Raw genomic sequence first — 22,092 nt, 5'->3', positions numbered from 1 at the left:
CGCCATGTGGGACCCTCCTCTGGTGGCCGGGGAGCAGCCGGGGATCGAACTGGTGCTGCAGAGGCTGCGGGCAGCTTCGCAACCCAGTGCTCAACTGCTGCACCCGGGGAGGCCCAAGAACCGCCATAGTCTTGTCTATGTTTTAGTGTGATCCAGAGGAAATGTTAGATGTATCCCTGATTACTTTGAGGTTCCCAACTATCCTATTTTTCATAGCTATATATAGCTATGTAGTTAACAATAAACTATTTCATAAATGTCACCCACTTCTCACAAGTTAAGCTTGCCTACTTTCTACTGTGAAATAATTAGGGAAATTACTTTCTTTTTTTTTTCTTTATTTAACCCCCGTTTGCAGAAATCAGAGAAAACTTGTTTGTTTTTTTTTTTAATTTCTTTCAAAGAGTGTATGACTTGGATATAGTAGTCTAGTTCCTAAATTGGAACTTTGTGAGAAGGTAAAATAACAATTTTTGTTATAAATTTAAGAATAGCAGTAGATTAATCAATCCATCTTTGATGTCCAAAATAGAGTTCTAGGAACTCTAGTCCCTGTGTTATATGTGGGTCACACCTCTATGGAACATCCTTAGTGGGGGACCTTTTATATCTTAATTGGTGTTAACTCCAATAGGTAGAATTCTTATGCTGAGAGCAATAGCGCTCTCTCAGTCAGGTACCTGATATCACTAAACTGAAGCATGCCCACTGTAATAAGGCAAAAAAATCAAGAGTTGACCTAAAAGGAAGGAGGCAACCCGAAAGAATACATTAAAGAAGATGCGCTTTGAATAACAGAAAAATAATTAAATGATGGTAAGGAAGCAGAAAAATGTTTCAAGTATGGAACAAATTATATAGCTTTGTTTCATATAAACAAGAAAATTATAGCAAGGCTGCTCAGTAAATGTGTCATTGTAACAGGACCCTGCTACCCACTACACCTAGAAGCCTTGGGAATTTGTGGTTTCCCACACTACTGCCCCAGCATGTGCAGGCTGTGTACTGGCACAAGTTGCTGTGAAAACAGCAGGTATTTTATTCTTTGTCATATCAGTATGACTGGCCCTGCTGGGGCTCCAGCAGCCTGCCTTAGAATGTGCATTGCCAATAGGCAGCACCTCCTGCCCTAGCCAGGTCTGAGAGTTAAAGACCCTGGGACTCCAGAAGATGGCAGGGGCAGGAGTTTCCTCACCTGCCACCCAAGCAACTGCTTGTGGACAGTGTCCAGGCCACTCAGAAGCATCTGGCAGCAGTGGTGGTGGGTGATGGTGGTTTCCTCACCCCACCACTCCAAGGCATACTTCCCTCCGGGGGCTATAATAGCAAGGTTTTCCCACCCCAGAGCAGGCCAACTAAGGGGACTCTAGCAGCAGAGGCAACCCCCCAGCCCCATGGTCCCTGGTTTGGAGCAACAGTGAGGAGTGGTGGTCCCCACTGGGGCAGCTCCAGCGCTGTAGTCCTCTGAAGCCACAGCAGACAAGCCCCCAGAGTACCAGGCCACATGGCAGGCTCCCTGTCCTCCACTCACTGGGACCCATATACCAGCATGGTTGCATGATAAATTGTTAAACGTGGAGCCCATTGGCCCATAATCTGCCCTGACCTCATTGCACGTTGGATCTGGGCAAGTACTGAGCTTTTCCCTTTTAAATCTGTCACCAGGATTGTAAGGACTAATCAGGTTCAAATTCTCCAGCTGTCAATCAAGGCCTTGAGATAATCATGCAGATTGAAAATGGAACAAGTTTGATAGGTGCTTAACTAGCACCCATCAAACAGGATCAAAAGTTAGGATCGAAAGTGGTATAATCAAACTTGTAAGGTGAGGGCCTGGAGAGGATATAAGCAGACTGAGCAAACAGCTTGATTAATTGACCAAATGAGTTCCAAAGAAAGATGATTCAGCAGATGGCCTCCAAAGGGAGAAGACTATTCAGTGGTCTCCTAAGAAGAAGCTTCAAGCAGGTCACCTCCAGAAGACTTTGAGACCTCCACAAATGCTGAGACTTCCACAGAACTCAAGACCTTCTGTAGGGTAAATGATTGTCAGGCTTTCTATCCTCCCGCCATTAGGATTGATGATGATCCCTGCGATCCTGAAAAGACAAAGACCCTATCAGGTCTTTGTCCTGACAGGACAAAGATGGTGGCCTGATGGTGGGCACCTGGAGTAGGGTGTGGTTCAACTGTGGTTCAGCATAGGTGGGTTCAACTGGGCTAAGAAACTGGGCTTATAAAGGAGGTATCGCAGAATGGAGAGAGAGAACACTAGAAGGAGAACAAGCAAGAGAGCAGAATGGAACCAGCAGAAGAGAGAGAACGATACCATGAGAGAATTCCAGAGAGCGCAGAAAGAGTAAAGACTCACCTGGGGCTGGGCAGCCTGCTAGCCACCACCTGCCCCCCTGCCTGCCATGTACTTGGTAAAATCCCAATAAAAGCCTGAAAAAGCCACTGAGGGCTCCAGGACTCTCCTTTAACCATCTGCTTGGGTCATAGAAACCTGCTCTGTGCCTTCCTGCCACTACTCCTCTGTATACCTTCACAGAGAGCCAGCTGTTATACCTTCTTCCTGCCCTTTCTCTGACATCCTATGGAAGTAGCACCATCAGCTGCAACCCAGTGTCATTGTTTGCTATATATTTGTTCATACCAATAGCTCACAAAGGGCTGTATCACTGGTGTCTCTGACTCTGCCTTCTGGTGACCAGTAGTGAATGGAAATACCGACTGGGAACAGGCACTCTGTTAGGCCACCTTTGAGAGTTATCCATGGCTTCTGATCATCCAGCACTGTTTTCTGGTGCTGTTGAGTCCAGCTTTGTCTGGTCTGACATCTGTTGCTGTGCAACCTGGTCTTCAGACTGCTGCTGTGGGCTGCTGCAATGGCACCTCATTGGCCCCACCTGTGAGCACCTCCAGCTGCCATGGCGAATGGAATTCTGGCCCCCTGCTTACTGCTGTGCACCATTTCCAGGCCCTCTTTGACAGGAAAGCACTATTTTGCTGAGCAGTCTTTGTGTGGGGCTATATGGGGTGAGACAGCGGGCCACTTGTGGCCTTAGAGACACTTTTGTTTCCTTAATCTCCTCTTTGTTAAATAAACCCCATTGTAGTCATAACCTGAGCTTGAGCAGCATTGCAATTGTTAGCTCATAGGTGAGGTCAGTTACCTGTCCCCTACCTTGGCACTGCCCTTAAATATAGAATATTGGCTATTTCTATTTTGATGAATTTTCAATTATATATTTAATAAATATTTATTGACATCTACTATTATCAATTGTCGATTTTAGCATATCTTTACATGACTGTATTGAATCTGAAGTTGCTTACCACAGTTTCCTTCTTGTGGGTCTGCTAGGCATAAAGGGCTGCTGTAGCCACCACTGTGGCTACGCAGTTTGGCCTTTTCAGTTCAAAGTCCATTTGGCCCAGTCACTCAATTACCTAAATTTAAAGAATGCAAACTACCAACCCTGCAAAGGTTCCTCTCAAGTTAAACGAGAGCAGGATATTTAATTCCCTGGGACAATGAGTATGCCTCGCAAGGCACTATCAGGGACGCCTATGGCTATAGACTGACATATAACTGTGTCCCAGAGACTGATCAGAGGAATACCTTGTTAATATGGGAACCACGAGATGCTTGATTTCGATCTTCAAACATGGGCCATAAAACTAACCCATATCCTTAGACTCATCTCCCCCAAAAGCCTAGAAAACCTAAGTATATATTCACTTCCTTCTAACTTTTCTCTCTTTGTTCTCCTGCTCTGAAAAATTGACTCTGTAAAATCATTTAATCAATAAAAAGGCCAGGCTTTGCCTTCTCGGCAGCATCCTGCCTTAACAGGTTGCTCCATGCCCCCCCTTTCTTTGACAGTGTGGTGTTGCCTGATGCAACACCTTCTGTTTTGAATTTAAGTATGACTTCTATACTCTAATTATTTAGTCTCTTCCAACAACCCTGTTAATACAATATAATATTATGCCTATTTTACATGAAAAGTTTTTAATTTCATAGGTTTTTAGTGACATGTCCAAGCTTGAATATATAGAAAGTGAAATCAGCTCTTGCTTGATTCCTAAAGTAGTTTTTTTTTTTTTTAAGATTTATTTATGCATACAAGAACTGGGGTACAGGCCCAGAGGTGCAGGGAGTGAGAGGATTCATCAGAGACAGAGTGGAGAGCAGAACGGGCAGACTGACTGAAACACACTGCTGAGGGTAGCAGCGGGCAATATAGGAGAGGTCTTCTGCGCCATGTGGGTTAGATCCACGGCTGGCCTTGGATCGAACATGGTGCAGCAGAGGCTGGGGATAGCTTCAGAGTTCTGCACTTTAACCCCTTGCACCACCAGGGAGGCCCTCTTAAAGTAGTTTTAACTGCCATACCAGCTACCCTCCTGACTTAATAACGGGACATTGGGTCATTGCGAGAAAGTTTACTTGAACAGATAATCTATGGTATATTATAGTCAGAAATGAAGCTTTAAGATGGGTAGTTATAGAAAGCATGAAACTGCTATTATTTAATTCAGAAGTGACAAAATGAAAAGTGATTGCAAAAGAGGTTTCTATCCATATATTTAAGAATAAAAATTGTAAGCAACTATAAATGTTGAAAAAGGCTTTCAGAAACAGTGATAGCATGATGGATAATGGAATTACGTTTGAAGGGATCAAAGTTTGGAAGTTGGGAATGAGGAGAGATAGTAATTGATGTATTAAAATCATTCCCAAATTGGCAAGCTTAGGAAACCAAGACTGGGAAACAAACTGTTTAATAAAAAAATCTGTAATGGAGTGGTTGTCTTGGGAAGATGCATTTGATATACAATATTTGTACGATCAGGAACTGCACTGCGTATTTTTTATTTAAATGCAAGCAGTGGTTCCTGTTTGTTTTTAATGAAGTGCAATGGCTTACAACCTTGTTAGTATTTTGGAAGTACAAGATTTCCCTCCTTTATGCATAGTCACATAATGTACTACTGTAGTATACCCACCACTGATGCACCCACAGTCCTCTACCATAATTATTGTGCTCTTTCCCCACCCTGTTTCTAACCTAACTCCTCCCCCTCTACCTCTGGATGCCTCAGTTCTATGCTGATTTTTCAAGGGTTGGTTTTAAAGTTTAACTTCAGCCTTTGTTTGATCTCTCTATATTCCACATAAAATTATACCATCCAATATTTATCTTTCTCCTTCCGGCTTATTTTCCAGTTAATCTATGACAAAGGATCTAACAATATATGCAGGAACAAGGAAAAACTCTTCAATATGTGATAGTGGGGAAATTGTGCAGCTGCATGCCAATAAAATGAAACTGGATCACTATGTTGCACTATGAATTGTGTATTCAGAGTAAAATTCCATGGTATACTTGCTACATTTTTATACCTCCTTCTTTTCAAATATTTTATCCCCCAACATAGCTAAAAGACTAAAACTCTTTTATAAGAAGGAATAATTTGGAAATAGTGAGCTGTAAAGCCAATTCAACTTGGCATTGATTGCTCAATAATGGATTTGGTTAAATCACAGATATATTTTTTATCAGCAAAGTCTACGAAGTCTATTTTTTTCCTATGCAATGTATAAGCTAGTTATCAGGGCCCTTCATCCCTCCCTCCCTTTCCTTCCATCTCTCCTTCCTCCCTCTCTCTTTCAGTCCTCTCTTCTCTCCTCCCTCTATACTTGTTCTCCCTACTACCCTCCCTCTCTCCTTCCATTCTTCCCTTCCCTCCTTCTTCCCACTTGTTTTTACTATGGACAAAATTACTAGGACATATGCCTGTATCATTATGGCCGATTTCTAAAGATTTGAATAAAGATTCTAGACAACTGAGTGAACAATGGATTATCTCTTAATTCTGCACATATTTTATTTTATTTTTTTAAAGATTTGTTTATTTATGCATACAAGAACTGGGCTACAGGCCAGAGGTGTCGGGGTGAGAGAATTCACCAGACAGAGTGGGGAGCGGAACATGTGGATCTGCCAAAACACACTGCTGAGGGGAGCAGCAGGCGAGACAGGAGAGGTCTGCTATGCCATGTTGGTCAGCTCCCTGGCCAGGGATTGAACTCATGTTGCAGTAGCTAGTGATAGCTTGATAATACTGACACTTTAACCCCTGAACCACCAGGGAGGCCCACGCACCAATTTTATAGATTTGTGCTTCTTAACTGATCCTAATAAATATCCCCTCTTGGATTCCAGCTGTTTGTTATATAATATTTGTTCTGGCTTTATGTTCTGACTTTATGTTAAACAAAAAAATCCCCAAACTGTCCCAACTGTTAGTCATTAAATATAAAGGAATGTTCTCAACAGTGGAGTCTGTTTTATCTAGGCAAATATTTCTTGATTAATTTAGTCCAAACACATACATCTCAAAATTATGTGTATGTGTGCATTTGTACCCATCATTCAACTTAGAAAACAATATTCTAGCTTAAAATATAGCATATTTTTTTTCATTTTAAAACATAATTTAAGTTTTTTATCCTTCAAATTCACTTATTTCTTGTCTTCAAAGAAAAAAATAATTACTATCCATGCTTCAAGGTATATATTTATTATAATCTACCATCATGTCCCTACTAAGCAACAACTTCAAAGAAGAAACAAACTAAATAAATGGAAAGAAAAAGAAAGGGAACAATTAAGGCATCAGAGTCTGACATAGCATCATAGAATAGAATGGAAGTTATGTTAGCAAATTTAGGGCATTTTGCAGGATGACTGCATCTTTCAAAATTTGAGTAATCAACAGAAAATATGAATGAATCCAACATATTTTACAGCAAAAATTTCAATCTTGCTTTAAGTTTAATGGCTTTTCACAGTTATATACTTCTTAAAAATCATTCTCTAAAAAAAGAGGAATTTATCAGTATTTACTCCATTGTTGTCACTTCAAACTTACAGCAACTGCCTCCAGGATTTGTTTAACAGCATCAGCAGCATCTCGTTCACTGTAATACCCTTTTTCCACAATCCTAAAAACAAGAAACAAAAACTGTGAAATTCTTATAACACCCACGCACTCTATTGAGTGGATGTTAAAAGGACTTAATATTATAGAAGATGCATCTAAACCATTGCAACAGACTATAACAGCCTCAAGGTAAATACTTCCATAAACTGCACTCTGGAAATCTTAGGATTTATTTAGATAGATAAAAAACATTTATTTTACCTTAGTTTGAACTGTCCACCCTATTCTATATATATATTTTAAATTTTGTATTGTGAGTCATTTTATTTTTTTAATTTTTTTATAAATTTTATTTTTATATTCCCCATACAATTGCAACCCCCTTATTTTGACCCCAATCCCTCCCTTCCCGACCCCACCACACCCCATAGAGTGTCTCTGGTTCATAGTTGTTTGTTGATTTTGATTTTCACTTTCTTATATTCTTTTTCCTGGTCCCTTATTTAAGTTTTCTAGATTCCTGCTATGAGTGAGACCATCCAGCATTTTTCTTTTTCTTTCTGGCTTATTTCGCTGAGCATGATCCCTTCCAGCGCCATCCATGTTGCTGCAAATTGCATGTGTTTATCTTTTTTGAATGCTGAGAAATATTCCATGGTGCATATGTACCACATCTTCTTGATCCAGTCATCTATTTTTGGGCATTTGGGTTGTTTCCAAAGCTTAGCTATTGTAAAAAGTGCTGCTATAAACACGGGGGTCCAGGTGCTCTTTGGAGTCATTTTAAACATATAACAAGTAAACAATATTCCATGAACCAGTATAAAGAATTGTAACACAGCTTGAACAATTATTAATTCATGGCCTATCCTGTTTTATCTATCCAATTAATCCACTTTCTCCTCTTTTATTACTTTCTTTTTTTTAAAGATTTATTTATTTATTTATACAAGCACTGGGTACAGTCAGAAACGCGGGTGGGTGAGAGAATTCACCAGAGCCAGAGGGGAGAGCAAAGCAGGCAGACTGACAAAGTACACTGCTGAGGGTAGCAGCGGGTGGCAGGAGAGGTTCACTTGCCATGTGGGACCCTTGCCAGCGGCGTCCAGGGGATCAACTGGTGCTGAAGAGGCAGCAGGCAGCTTCGCAACCCAGCGCTCAACCGATATGCGATCGGGGAGGCCCTCCTCTTTTATTACTTTCAAGTAAATATCAGACACATAATTTCATTCATCATTTCTGACTATAATATACCATAGATTAGCTGTTCAAGTAAACTTTCTCGCAATGACCCAATGTCCCGTTATTAAGTCAGGAGGGTAGCTGGTATGGCAGTTAAAACTACTTTAAGAGGGCCTCCCTGGTGGTGCAAGGGGTTAAAGTGCAGAACTCTCTCTCTTATTTTCTGAATAAATGATAATTTTTTTTTAATTTCAGGAATTTGTGCCCAAATTAGAATGTGTTCTATTTATTTCCTTTCACTCTTTGGTTTTCTTCTTTGAGGGTTACTTTACTAGGTTCAATTTATATTGTTCTTCATGATTGCCTTAATTTTAGCTCATTTTCCAACATTAAATTATAGTCCCATTTATTTTGTGAATATATCCTACTGATATGCTATCATGTCCTAATTGAACTTTATTCTGCATCTTACATTCTGCCTTCATAATCATTTTTTTAAATTTTCTTTTTATTTATATATTTTTACATCATTGTTCATTTTTAAACAATGTTTGCTTCCCCCCCTCCAGGTGTAGTTCCCATAGAACTTCTTTCACCAATGCCAATGCACTCATGTACCATCAGCACAGTCTTAACTTTTTGACAGAGTAGTATGTCAGGCTGTCCTTTCAAGTTTTGTAGTTCTTGAATTTCCATTTATTTTCATGAAGTACTAAGTACAGGGCCTCCCTGGTGGCACAAAGGGTTGAGCACAGCACTTTGGGGCTGTACGCAGCCTCTGCAGCATAAGTTCAATTCCCAGCCAGCCAAGGAGCTACCCACATAGTGTAGCAGACCTCTCCTGCCTCACCTGCTGCTCCTCTCAGCACTGTATTTCAGTCTATCTGCCTCTTCTGTTACCTACTCTGTCTTGGTGAGTTCACTCACCACTCACCACCCCCCAACCTCTAGCCTGTACCCCAGTTCTTGTATGCATAAATAAACTTAAAAAAACCTTTTAAAAAAAAGAAGTACTAAGTACAATCTTGTACTTTCTGAGATCACTTCTCTTCTACCTAGAAATTCATTATGTGTCTGTGATACAGTTAACAAGTTTGTCTTTCCCCCATTTTTTGCAATTCCCCTTATCTAGCATTAACAGGATTGATGACTTGTCTTTCCCATTTGTTGCAGCTTCCCCTCCCCTTGGGAAGAAAAAAAAAGCTGGCGCCCACTGGTTTCCCTGCAGACCCTTCCCCCTAGCCCTAAGGAAAACAAGTTGGCTATCACCCATCTCTGTGCCTTGACACCTTCCCCTTCCCTTAAGATGAATGAGCTGACACCCATCCATCTCCCTGTTGAGCTGGCGCCCACTTGTCTCTGTGCGGACCCCTTCCCCCTCCCCTTCGCGGATACCTACCCATCTCCCCCTGTATAAATACCCCTGCCCACTGCCAAAGAGGAGGACGGTGGTTTTTCGGACATGAGTCTGCTGCCCTCCTCATTTGTCGACAAATAAAACCGCTTTCCTTTTCCTCAAACTCGGTTTCCTTTTATTGGCTGAGGGAAACTGAGGCCTTGTCCCAACAAAACTTCAGCTAATTAACAGGCAAGCCTCACATTTTTTACTTTAAGACATTGTTAGAGCTGTTATGCTATTATTCCTTTGTACTGGATAACTCGTACATAAACACATGTTTTATTTTTTCCTGGATGATAACAATAAAGTTTTGTTTTCCTACTATAAGAAGCAAAAATACACCAAAAGCTTATCAAGCAGTCAACAAACTTTCGTTATTAAACTTAGTAAATCCTTAGTTTTATAGGAAAAATATACCACCATTTAAATAATGATAGGAAGAACAGAGATACCAACTGTAGCTCTAGTTTTTCTTAGGATACGAAGTTCAAATTGCAGAGTTATAAATGAAACAAATTTATATACCAGAGGTTTTTTTTTTTTTTTTTTCCTTGGGAAAGGAAAAATCAATTAAGTTGCTTACCTGGGGAACAAAGGTATTTCTTTCAAGGTAAAGAAATAGTGGGCCAGTCTTTTTAGATGAGAATTTTATCAAAAAGAAGTCCAGCTATAAACAAAATCACACTTATCTCTGTATGGGCTTCAAATACTCATTTGAGGAGTGAATGCACAGGCCCATGACTGCATTAGTCTCTTCAGTCCCCCCATGTGTGATTTCTGTTGGACACAGAAATTTCGATGGCAACAATCCTTTACATTGGCCAATCCCTTTTTGCTGTTTCTATCTTCCCAGAATGTCAAAATAAATACATTTTTGATGGCACAATAGATTACCAACCGGCATAAGATATTTTCAGCTGGCAAAAAAGTTGTGGTAAAGACATACCTGAAAAAGTGGAGGGATCAACATGGCGGTGAGGAAATGCTGCAAGTAAGACCTCCCCCCAAAAAAAAGTTAATAGGGAGGAAAAGTGGCAGGTCCCTGTGAGAACTGGGACACAGAATACAAAGGGCTACTCTGGCAAACTGCCCAAAGAAGAAAGTTGCTATAAAAAAGAACTAGAAGGGAGGAAAGCTCAGAACCCTGCTACCCTCCCCAACCCTCAAGTCAGCACTCTCCGACCAACAGAAAGGAGGGAAAAAAAAAAAAAAAAAAAAACTAAAACAACCAACAAGAGCAAAGGAAAAAACTATGCATCAAGCAGGACTGTGAGTGGAAAGGAAATATTTCAGGCACCACACCCTGTGACCTAGAACTGTGGAGAACTAGGCAGGAATTGCTGCTGAGGTGAGGGAACAGCTCCAGGCACCATTAGAGAAAAACAAAGACTCCCAGCAGACCTACAAATAGCCCAAGGCCACCCAGTAAGCTTATGCAGAAAAGCAGTGCTTTCCATAAGCATATGCAGATCATGGCTACCCAGGTTCCCAAGCCTGTGACCTAGGCTTGTGGGTAGAGGCCAGGGAGTCCTCACTGAGGTGAATGTTCCTCACTGAGTAATCAGAAACCAGGTGCCTGTACACAGGAGCAGGGTGCAAAAGGCGACATTTCTGCGGACACTGAACTGGGCTACAGCCCAAGTCCTGGATCTGAGGGCTTTGAAACTTAGACCCAGGGCACGAAATTTGGGGTGTGGGATCCCCATGACTGTGGGGCATAGGGCAGACACAGCACCCCCATGCTGTTGAGGCACTCCACCCCACTCCCACACTGTTTTCCTGGACCCATAAGGGGTAAAATCAGTTCTGGAAGGACACTAGGAAAGATCTCTGGCGCCACGTAGCAACCAGAAAAAATCACCAACATCCTTTAGTTGGAAACCAGGGGTCCCCAAAACACCCTCAGGCTCTGAGAGAGGGTGGGCCATGCAAACAGGGGTAAGGAGGGAAATAAGGTGTGGAGCAAGACCCCATGTTGGAACTGAGAGCCAAGCACAGGATACTGGGTATGGGACGCTCCATAGCAGCAGGCACAGCACAGGGTGATAGCCAGCATTTTGGATCTGATAGCCCTGGAACTGAGACCTACAGTGCAGAATTCAGGGTACAGGATCCATATGGCTACAGGCATAGCACCAGGTGAACACTGGGCAGACACAGCACCCAGCTTGAATAAGAGCCCCCGTGTTGAGGTGCTACCCTCCGTCCCCCCTCCCTTACTCAGAGAACCACTGGGAAAAAGCATAGGTCAGCAAGTACGGGTCTCTGGTGCCACATCGTGACCAGAACAAAATCACCACTAGCTGATTCCCTGTTAGAACTGAGTAAATATACCCCTATAGCAGCACTCCAAAGAGATGCCTGCCAACACCACTGGCACAATGTCCCAACACATAGAACTAATTAGAAAACAAACAACAGGGAGAAGAAAAAATATAAATAACAAAGCAAGCCTGCAGGAGGACATTCCACAACAAGAAATACATTCATCAGAGCTCAACAATGACATGGAAAAACTTCTTGACCTATCAGATAAAGAATTAATAATCATCCTGATTAAAAAGCAGAAAGAAAACGAAAAGGAAAAAAATGATCTGAGACAAATAATCACTGAACTGAAGAATGAAATTGAGACCTTAAGAAAGGAAGGAAAAGAAATGCAGGAAATAAAAAGATTACTAGAGGAGATAAAGAACTCTGGGAAAAGCAATGGAAACAGAACCCAGAATCAATGAAATGGAAGAATGGATTAGTACTATCGAAGATACAGAAATATAAAAAGCCAAAAGAGAAAAGGAGAGAGAAGTGCAAATGAGGCAATATGAGGAAACTCTTAGACAATTATCAGACTCCATGAAGAGAGGAAATGTAAGAGTTATAGGCATCCAGAAGGTGAGGAGGGAGACAAAAGAACTGAGAAATTATTCAAGGAGATAATGGAAGAAAACTTCCCAAGCATGAAAAAGGAGATGAATATAGACATACAAGAAGCAAGAAGAACTCCCAATTACCATCATGAAAAGAAAACTACAGCAAGACACCTAATAGTAAAGCTTGCAAGAGTCCAAGACAAGGAAAAAATAATGAAACTGGCAAGGGGGAAGAAACAGATAAATTATAAGGGAAAACCAATCAGGTTAACTTCAAACTTCTCCAAAGAAACAATACAGGCAAGAAGAGAATGGAGTAACATATTCAGCAAACTTCAAAACAGCAAATGCCAACCAAGAATACTTTACCCTGCAAATCTCTCCTTCCTCTATGAAGAAAATATGGACATTCTCAGAAAAACAGAAACTCCAGAAATTCATTACAACTAAACCCCAACTCCAAAAAATTCTACAAGAAGTTCTAAAGCCAAAACCAACAGAGTAATGAACAAGAAGAACAGAATAAAGCAAGGAATAACATCACAAAAACAACAAACAAAATGGCAAACACAGATGCCAACCTATCAAAATTAACTCAAAATGTAAATGGATTAAACTCATCAATAAAAAGACACAGAGTAGCCGGCTGGATTAAAAAACAAAGTCCAACCTTCTGTTGTCTCCAGGAAACACATTTAACCACAAAAGACAAACATAGACTGAAAGTGAAAGGTTGGAAAACAATCCTACAAGCAAATAGACCAAAAAAGAAGGCAGGAACAGCCATACGTATATCAGATGAAATAGACTGCAAATTAAAAAGGTAAAAAGGGACATAGACGGACACTACATTATGATCAAAGGAACAATACATCAGGAAGATATAACACTCATCGACATATACTCACCAAATGAAAGGGCAACAAAATATATTAAACAATTATTATTAGCTCTGAAAACAGATATTAAATAAAATACATATATAGTGGGAGACTTTAACACCCCACTTTCACCAATGGACAGATCAATGAGACAAAAAATAAACAAAGATACTAGAGCGCTAAATAAAGACATGGAACTCATGGACTTAACAGACTTCTATAGGACACTGCACCCAAAAAATCTGAGTACACATTTTTCTCAAGTGTGCATGGATCATTCTTCAGAATTGATCACATACTGGGCCACAAGACAAACATCAACAGATACATGAAAATCAAAATCATTCCAACTATCTTCTCTGACCATAAAGGCATCAAGCTAGAAATAAATCATGAAAAGAAAACAAGGAACCTTCCCACTTCATGGAAACTGAAATCCAAACTACTGTAAGACCACTGGACTAATGAGGAGATCAAAGAAGAAATTAAAAAATACTTTGAGCTGAACGACAAGGAGGACACTGCTTTCCAGAATGTTTGGGATGCAGCAAAATCAGTAATAAGAGTAAAATATATAGCAATACAGGCTCGCATCAACAAACAAGAAAGTACTCAAAGAAACAAACTAATCTCACATCTCAAAGAGTTAGAAAAAGAACAACAAAAAAACCCTAAAGCCAGTAGAAGAAAGGAAATAATAAAAATCAAAGCAGAAATAAATGAACTGGAAATTAAAAAAACAATCCAAAAGATCAATGAAACCAAAAGTTGGTTCTTTGAAAAAATAAACTATAGACAAACCTCTAGCCAGGCTCACGGAGAAAAAAATGGGAGAAAACACATATAAATAGGAATATAAATGAAAGAGGAGAAATCACAACAGACCCAGTAGAAATCAGATGAATAATCAGAGATTACTATGAACACTTATACACAAACAAATTTAACAACCTAGAAGAGATGGACAAATTCCTAGAACGATATAATCATCCAAATCTGGACAAAGAAGAAATAGAACAACTAAACAGACCAATTACAAGCAGCAAAATTGAGGCAGTAATCAAAGCACTCCCCAAAAACAAAATCCCAAGCCCAGATGGTTTCACAGATGAATTCTACCAAACATTCAGCAGTGAATTAGTGCATATCCTACACAAAATCTTTCAAAATATTGAAAAAGGAATATTACCAAATGCATTCCACAAAGTCAATATTACACTAATACCAAAACCAAACAAAGACAGCACACAAAAAAAAGAAAATTACAGGTCAATCTCCCTAATGAACACTGATGCAAAATCCTCAACAAAATCCTTGCCAACAGAATCCAACAATGCATCCATAAGATAATTCACCACGACCAAGTAGGATTGATTCCAGGGACACAACAGTGGTTTGACATTCGAAAATCAATCAATATAATCCAACACATCAACAAAAAGAAATATAAAAAACATGATAATATCCATAGATGCTGAGAAAGCATTCATTTATGATAAAGGCCCTTGAAATTCTCAGGATACAAGAAATGTACCTGAACATCATAAAGGCCATATATGACAAGCCCACAGCCAATGTCATTCTCAATGGTGAAAAGCTGAAAGCATTCCCATTAAGATCTGGAACAAGACCACTCTCACCACTGCTTTTCAACATAATACTGGAAGTCCTTGCCAGAGCAATAAGACAAGAGAATGACATACAAAGAATCCAAATAGGCAAGGAAGAAGTCAAACTATCACTATTTGCAGATGATATGATAATATATATATAGATAACCCCAAAAATTCCACAGAAAAACTAATTAAACTAATCAATCAGTTTAGTAAAGTGGCAGGATACAAAATCAACACACAAAAATCAGTAGCCTTCTTATACACAATAAATCTGAAGAAGAAATCAAGAAAACTACCCCTTTTATTACTGAAACAACAAAAAAAAATAATTGGGAATAAACCTAACAAAAGAAGTAAAGGACCTATACAAAGAAAACTATAAAACACTGTTAAAAGAAATAAAAGTAGACGCAAAGAAATGGAAAGACACCCTCTGCTCATGGATCGGAAGAATTAACGTTATCAAAATGGCCAGCCTACCAAAAGCAATCTACAGATTCAATGCTATTCCAATTAAAATTTTGATATTATTCTTCAAAGAAATAGAAAAAATATTGATGAAATTCATATGGAGCCACCAAAAACTACAAATAGCCAAAACCCTCCTGAAAAAAAAAAAAAGAAGGGAATGTAGGCATCACTCTCCCACATTTCAAAATATACTACAAAGCCATAATAATCAAAACTGCATGGTATTGGAACAAGAATAGACACAAGGATCATTGGAACTAAATAGAAAACCCAGAAATAAACCCAAAGATTTATGGTCAACTAATCTTTGACAAAGGAGCAAAGAATATGCACTGGAGCAAAGAAAATTTGTTCAATAAATGGTGCTGGAAAACTGGGTTGCTACAAGCTAAAGAATAAAACTTGACTACTACCTCACACCATGCACAAGACCAACTCAATATGGATTAAAGAGCTAGACATAAGACCTGAAACATGAAATATATAGAAGGAAATATAGGTGAAACACTACATGATATGCACCTCAAAGACATCTTTACAGACATATCAACCAAAGCAGTGATAGTGAAAGCAAAGATAAACAGCTGGGACTACATCAAATTAAAGAGCTTCTACACAGCAAAAAAGACAATAACCAAAATAAAGAGAAACCCCACAAACTGGGAGAACACTTCTGCACACAACACTAATGATAAAGGACTGATCACAAAAATCTACAAAGAGTTGATGAGACTGAACAAAAACAAAGAAAACAATCCAGTCAAAAAATGGGCAGAAGAGCTAAAAAGAAACTTCTCTGAAGAGGAAATGCAAATGGCCAACAGGTATATGAAAAAATGTTCAACATCACTTGTAATCAGGTAAATGAAAATCAAAACTCTAATGAGATACCATCTTACACCAGTGAGAATGGCATATATTAAAATAACTAGCAACAACAAATGTTGGCAAGGATGTGGAGTTAAAGGAACTCTTCTGCACTGCTGGTAGGAGTGTCAAATGGTCCAACCACTATGGAAAGCTGTGTGGAGATTCTTCAACCTACTAAAGATAAAGCTTCCATATAATCTAGCAATTCCACTCCTATGTATTTACTCAAAGGACACAAAAACATTAATTCCAAAGGGCAGCACCCCTATGTTTATAGCAGCACTATTTACAATAGCTAAACTTTGGAAACAACCCAAATGCCCAAAAATAGATGACTGGATCAAGAAGATGTGGTACATATACACCATGGAATATTACTCAGCAATCAAAAAAGATAAACACATGCAATTTGCAGTAATATGGATGGAGCTGGAAGGGATCATGCTTAGTAAAATAAGCCAGAAAAAAAAAAAGAAAAAATACCGGATGGTCTCACTCATAGCAGGAATCTAGAAAACCTAAATAAGGGACCAGGAAAAAGAATAAATATAAGAAAGAAAAAATCGAACAACTATAAACCAGAGCCACACTATGGGGTGGGGGGGGGCAAGGAGGGATTAGAGTCATAATAAGGGGGTGTTCAATTGTATGGGGAATATAAAAATTAAATAAAATAAAAGAAGACATACCTGAAAATGTGAATTCAAAACATGAAAGAGAAAAAAAAAACATGTATAACTGTTTAAATTTTGCATTGACAATTTCATTAAAGTGTTAATGTCTCACAGTTATTTATCTGAAAGTATCTTTTTTCTTTCATTGTTGTAGTAAGAAATTTTAAGTGTTCAAAGTAGTTGATGTTGGGCCTCCCCGGTGGCGCAGCGGTTGAGCGCTGGGTTGCGAAGCTGCCCGCAGCCTCTGCAGCGCCGGTTCGATACCTGGCTGCTCCCCGGCCACCGGAGGAGGGTCCCACATGGCGCGCAGACCTCTCCTGCCGCCCGCTGCTCCCCTCAGCAGTGTACTTCGGTCCTTCTGCCTGCTCTGCTCCCCGCTCTGGCTCTGGTGAATTCTCTCACCCTCCCGCGCTTCTGACTGTACCCGTGCATGTATAAACAAAACAAACAAACAAACAAATAAATAAAAACATGCCTCTATAAAAAAAAAATTTAAAAAATAAAAAAAAAAAAAAAACAAAGTAGTTGATGTTACAAAATGATTTTAAAATATGTAAAATGGAGTCAAAGTTACATATAAGCCTCTGTAAGACAACCCCCAGCTCAATGGGGAGGTAGGGCCCACACCCAATACAGAAGACATCTAATACCCCAAGTCAGCACCCAACACCCACATGGAGCAGCTGAGTCCTGTAGCCCATATAAGAACACCTTTGTGTCTAGCATGTATGGAAGGAGCCACACAATGCAGAATCCCACAATCACAGTGGCACCTTGAAAGAAAAAATGAAAAAAATATATAATTAATGGGGAAATGGATAATTATAACAAATGGCATGATGAATCCACAGGGGAATACAACAACACAGAAAGAAAAAAATCCCCAGAGCCCAGTCATAAAATATTGAAATATCTGTTCTTTTTTTTCCTAAAGATTTATTTATTTATGCACACAAGAGCTGGTGTACAGGCCAGAGATGTGGGGGTGTGTGTGAGAGGATGCGCCAGAGACAGAATGGGGAGCAGAACAGGCAGACTGACTGAAATACACTGCTGAGGGGAGCAGCGGGCAAGGCAGGAGAGGTCTGCTGTGCCATGTGGGTTTCTCCCTGGCCAGCCGGGGATCGAACTTATGTTGCAGAAGCTGTGGATTGCTTCATAGTGTGGTGTTTAACCCCTTATGCCACCATGGAGGCCCAAAAGATCTGTTCTTTATATCAAAAACAGAATTCAAATAGCCACGATAAAGAAATTCAAAGACATGGAAGAAAATTCAGAAAAATGATTGAATGTACTGAGAAATAAAATCAACAAACGATGATGAAAATTTAATCGTGAATCAAGAAAATGGAGATTCAGGTTATTAAAGGACAACAGAGGAGATAAAATATTCAGGAGATAGTTATAGAATTAGAATAGAACAAAAAGTATAATTATTTATAAATGACTAAAGAATCTGAGAAGAAAAGCAAAGAGAGAAATGGGGAAAAAGACGAAGAATCTTTCTAAGAAATGTCCAAGGAAAAAAATGAATAATGGGTATAGCAGACATAGAAGAGAGAGGAAAAGGAGCAGAAAATATATCTAAGGAAATGATAGAGGAAAACTTACAGAAACTGGAGTAAAGACTAAATATACAAATCAAGGAAGCTAAATGAACACTGGCATACCTAAATAAAATGAGAAATATACCAAGACATATAGTAGTGAAACTTCCAAGAGTTTAAGACAAAGAAAGAATACTGAAGTTGGCAGAGGAATGAAGCAGATATTCTAAAAAGGTGCCATGATCAGGCTAACATCAGACTTCTCTAAAGAAACACAATGGACAATGAGAGAAGGAACAACGTGATCCAAATACTTAACATAAATCTTCCAACCATGAATACACCATGCTACAAGTCTCTCATTCAGATATGAGGGAAAAATAAATGTCTTCTTAGATAAAGCGAAATGGATGTACTTATAAACACTGAAAACTCCTCCAAGAAATATTGAAAGGAGTTCTCATATCAAAATTGAAGGGCAGAAATAAAGACATTACAACAGTTACAACAGAAATTCAGATGATAGAGACCACTGTGAACTAGTATGCTAATAGGATGCTACTAGGATCAATAACTACTGTATGCTAATGGGATCAATAACATAGAAGAGATGAACAAATTGCTATAATCATACAATTAGCTGAGGCTGAATAGGGAAAAAATAGAAAACTTGAACAGACCAATCTCAAGCAAGGAGATTGAAAAGACTGAAACAATAATCAAAATCTCCAACCAACCAATGTCTAGGACTATAGATTGTTTTACATTTTTACCAAATATCACAGATAAACTAATACCTATTCTACTCAAACTCTTCCAAAAAACTGAGAGGAGGAATTCTTCCAAATATATTTTATGAGCCCAACATCATTCTGGTACCAAAACCAAACAAAAACAATACAAAAAGTAGAAATAGTCCAATTTCCCTAATGAGCACAGATGCAAAAAATCCTCAATAAAATCTTAGCAAACCAAATCCAAAAATGCATCAAAAGGTTTATATACACCATGACCAAGTAGATTCATAGCAGGTACACACAGATGTTTCAGCATCTGAAAATCAGTCAATATCATTCATCACATCAACAAAAAGAAAGGTAAAAACCATGATTATAATATTTGAGAAAACATCTGATAAAATTTAAAATTCATTTATGGTGAAAACCCTTGAAAAAGCCTGGAATATGTGGAACATATATTAACATAATAAAACATAGATAAACACACAGCTTATACTCTCAATGGTGAAAAACTGAAAGGCTTTCTGCTAAGATCTAATACAAAATAAGTATGTCCACTCTCACCACTACTGCTCAACTTAGTACTGGAAGTCCAAGATAGAGCAATTAGAGGATAACAGGAATACAAATTGGCAAAGAAAGTAAAACTATAATTTTTATTTATTTTTATTTTTTACATCATTGTTCTTTTTTTATTTTATATATTTTTTACATCATTGTTCATTTTTGCACAATGTATGCATTTTCATCTTGGTTATAGTCCCCGTACAGTTCTTATCACCCTTCTTTTGATCCTACCCCCTTCTCCTCCCACCCCCACAGTGTGTCTCTGGTTTATAGTTGCTTGTTGATTTTGATTTTTCCTTTATTATAATTAGTCTTTTTCCTGGTTGCTTATTTAGGTTTTCTAAATTCCTGCTATGAGTGAGACCATCCAGTATTTTTCTTGTTCTTTCTGGCTTATTTCACTTAGCATGATCCCTTCAGCTACATTGATATTGCTGCAAATTGCATGACTTCATCTTTTTTGATTGGTGAGTAATAGTCCATTGTGTATATGTACCACATCTTCTTGATCCAGTCATCTAAATTTGGGCATTTGGGTTGCTTCCATAGCTTACCTATGGAGTAGGTAAATAGTGCTGCAATAAACATAGGAGTGCAGATGCCCTTTTAAATTAATGTTTCTGTGTCCTTTGGGTAAATACCTAGGAGTGGAATTACTGGATCATATGGAAGCTTCATCTTTAGCTCATTGTTCATTTATAAATAATGTTTGCATGCCCCCCTCAGGTGTAGTCCATGCACCATCACCACAGTCCTCTGTGTTCTTCCTTCCCTCGCTCTGATCCCTCTTTCTCCTCCTCCCCTGCAGGATGTCTCTGATTTATAATTCTCTGTTTTTGACTATTCAACTTAATACTGCAAGTCCAAGATAGAGCAGTTAGAGGAGAGAAAGATATAAAAGGAATTCAAATTGGAAAGAAAGTAAAACCATCATTAATTTTATCACTATATTTAGATGGCATGATACTATACATAGAAAACCCTCATGACTCCATGGAAAAAATAATCAAAACAATCAGTTTAGCAAAGTGACAGGGTATAAAAATCAATACACAAAAGTTAGTTGCCATCTTATATACAAACAACTAATAGTGGATGAAGAAATTCATAAATCAACCCCACTATAATCATACCAAAAACAAATACCTAGAGTAAATCTAACAAAGGAGGTAAAAGAGCTATGCAATTAAAACCATAAGGCATTGTTAATAGAAACAGAACATACAAAAATAAGGAAAAATATTCCCTGTTCTGGATTGGGATAATCAACATTGTTAAAATATACATTCTACCCAAAGCAATATATAAATTCAAAATCCCAATAAAAATGTCAATGGTGTTCTTCAAAAGACTGGAATAAGCACTACTATTCAAATGGAGTCTCAAAAGACTACAAATAGACAAATCAATCCTGACAATAAAGCAGTATCAACACATAATAATTAAACCACCTGATACTGGACATAAGCACACACACAAATCAGTGGCACAGGATTGAGAGTCCAGAAATAAACCCATTTGTACATGGACAGGTAATTTATGACAAACATGTCAAAAACATACACTGGAACAAGAAAAGACCCCTCAATAAATAGTGTGGGGAAAACTAGGTAACTACCTGTAAACCACTAAAACTAGATGACACTTTTGTACCATATTCAAAATTAATTCAAAATTACTTGGATGTAAGTCCTGAGACCATAAAATATATATAAGAAAACATAGGCTTAATACTCCATACATAATCTTAGATATCTTTGCGTGGATTGCCTCCAAGGAAAACAAGAGAGAACATAAGCAATTGGGACTACATCAAAATTGAAATCTGCACAGCAAAAGAAACTGTAACAAAGACAAAAAGTCACTTTTAGAGAATAGGATTAAATATTCACACACAATACATTGACAAGGGCTGATATTCAAAATCTACAAAGAACTCAAGTAATTCAACAAAAGAAAACAAATAACTGAATCAAAAAATAAGCAGAAAAGTTAAATAGACAGTTCACAAAAGAAGATACACAGATGGCCAATAGGAACATGAAAAAATGTTCATTACTTATCATTAGGGAAATGAAAATTAAAACCACAATGACAAACTATCTCACTTCTGTGAGAATGGTCCATACTGAAAAGATCAAAAACAAGTGCTTGTGAGGATGTGGAGGAAAGGAAACACTTGTGCACCGTGGGTGGGAATGTAGACTGGTAGAGCCCTGATGGAAAACAGTATGGAGGTTTCTTACAAGATTATAAATGTATCTACCATATTACACAGGAATTCCTCTACATGCACCTACACAAAAACCCCACGAAAA

The 22,092-nt window shown here is 38.6% G+C and overlaps 1 protein-coding gene across 1 annotated transcript in view; it reads right to left on the bottom strand.

Annotated features, from left to right (window-relative positions):
- CAMK4 (calcium/calmodulin dependent protein kinase IV) overlaps positions 1-22,092 on the bottom strand; it is a gene marked incomplete at its 3' end in the record, with an annotated part of 295,191 nt that overhangs the window by 59,082 nt on the left and 214,017 nt on the right. The window contains exon 5 of the mRNA XM_084233227.1: positions 6,946-7,018. Coding sequence (XP_084089353.1) covers positions 6,946-7,018 — 73 coding nt within the window. The remainder of the gene's footprint in view (positions 1-6,945; positions 7,019-22,092) is intronic.

This window comes from Talpa europaea, assembly GCF_964194135.1.
Source record: "Talpa europaea genome assembly, chromosome: 5".
Lineage (NCBI taxonomy): Eukaryota > Metazoa > Chordata > Mammalia > Eulipotyphla > Talpidae > Talpa > Talpa europaea.
The sequence above is the reverse complement of the archived record's forward strand: the minus strand, read 5'-3'. Positions and strand labels throughout refer to the sequence as shown.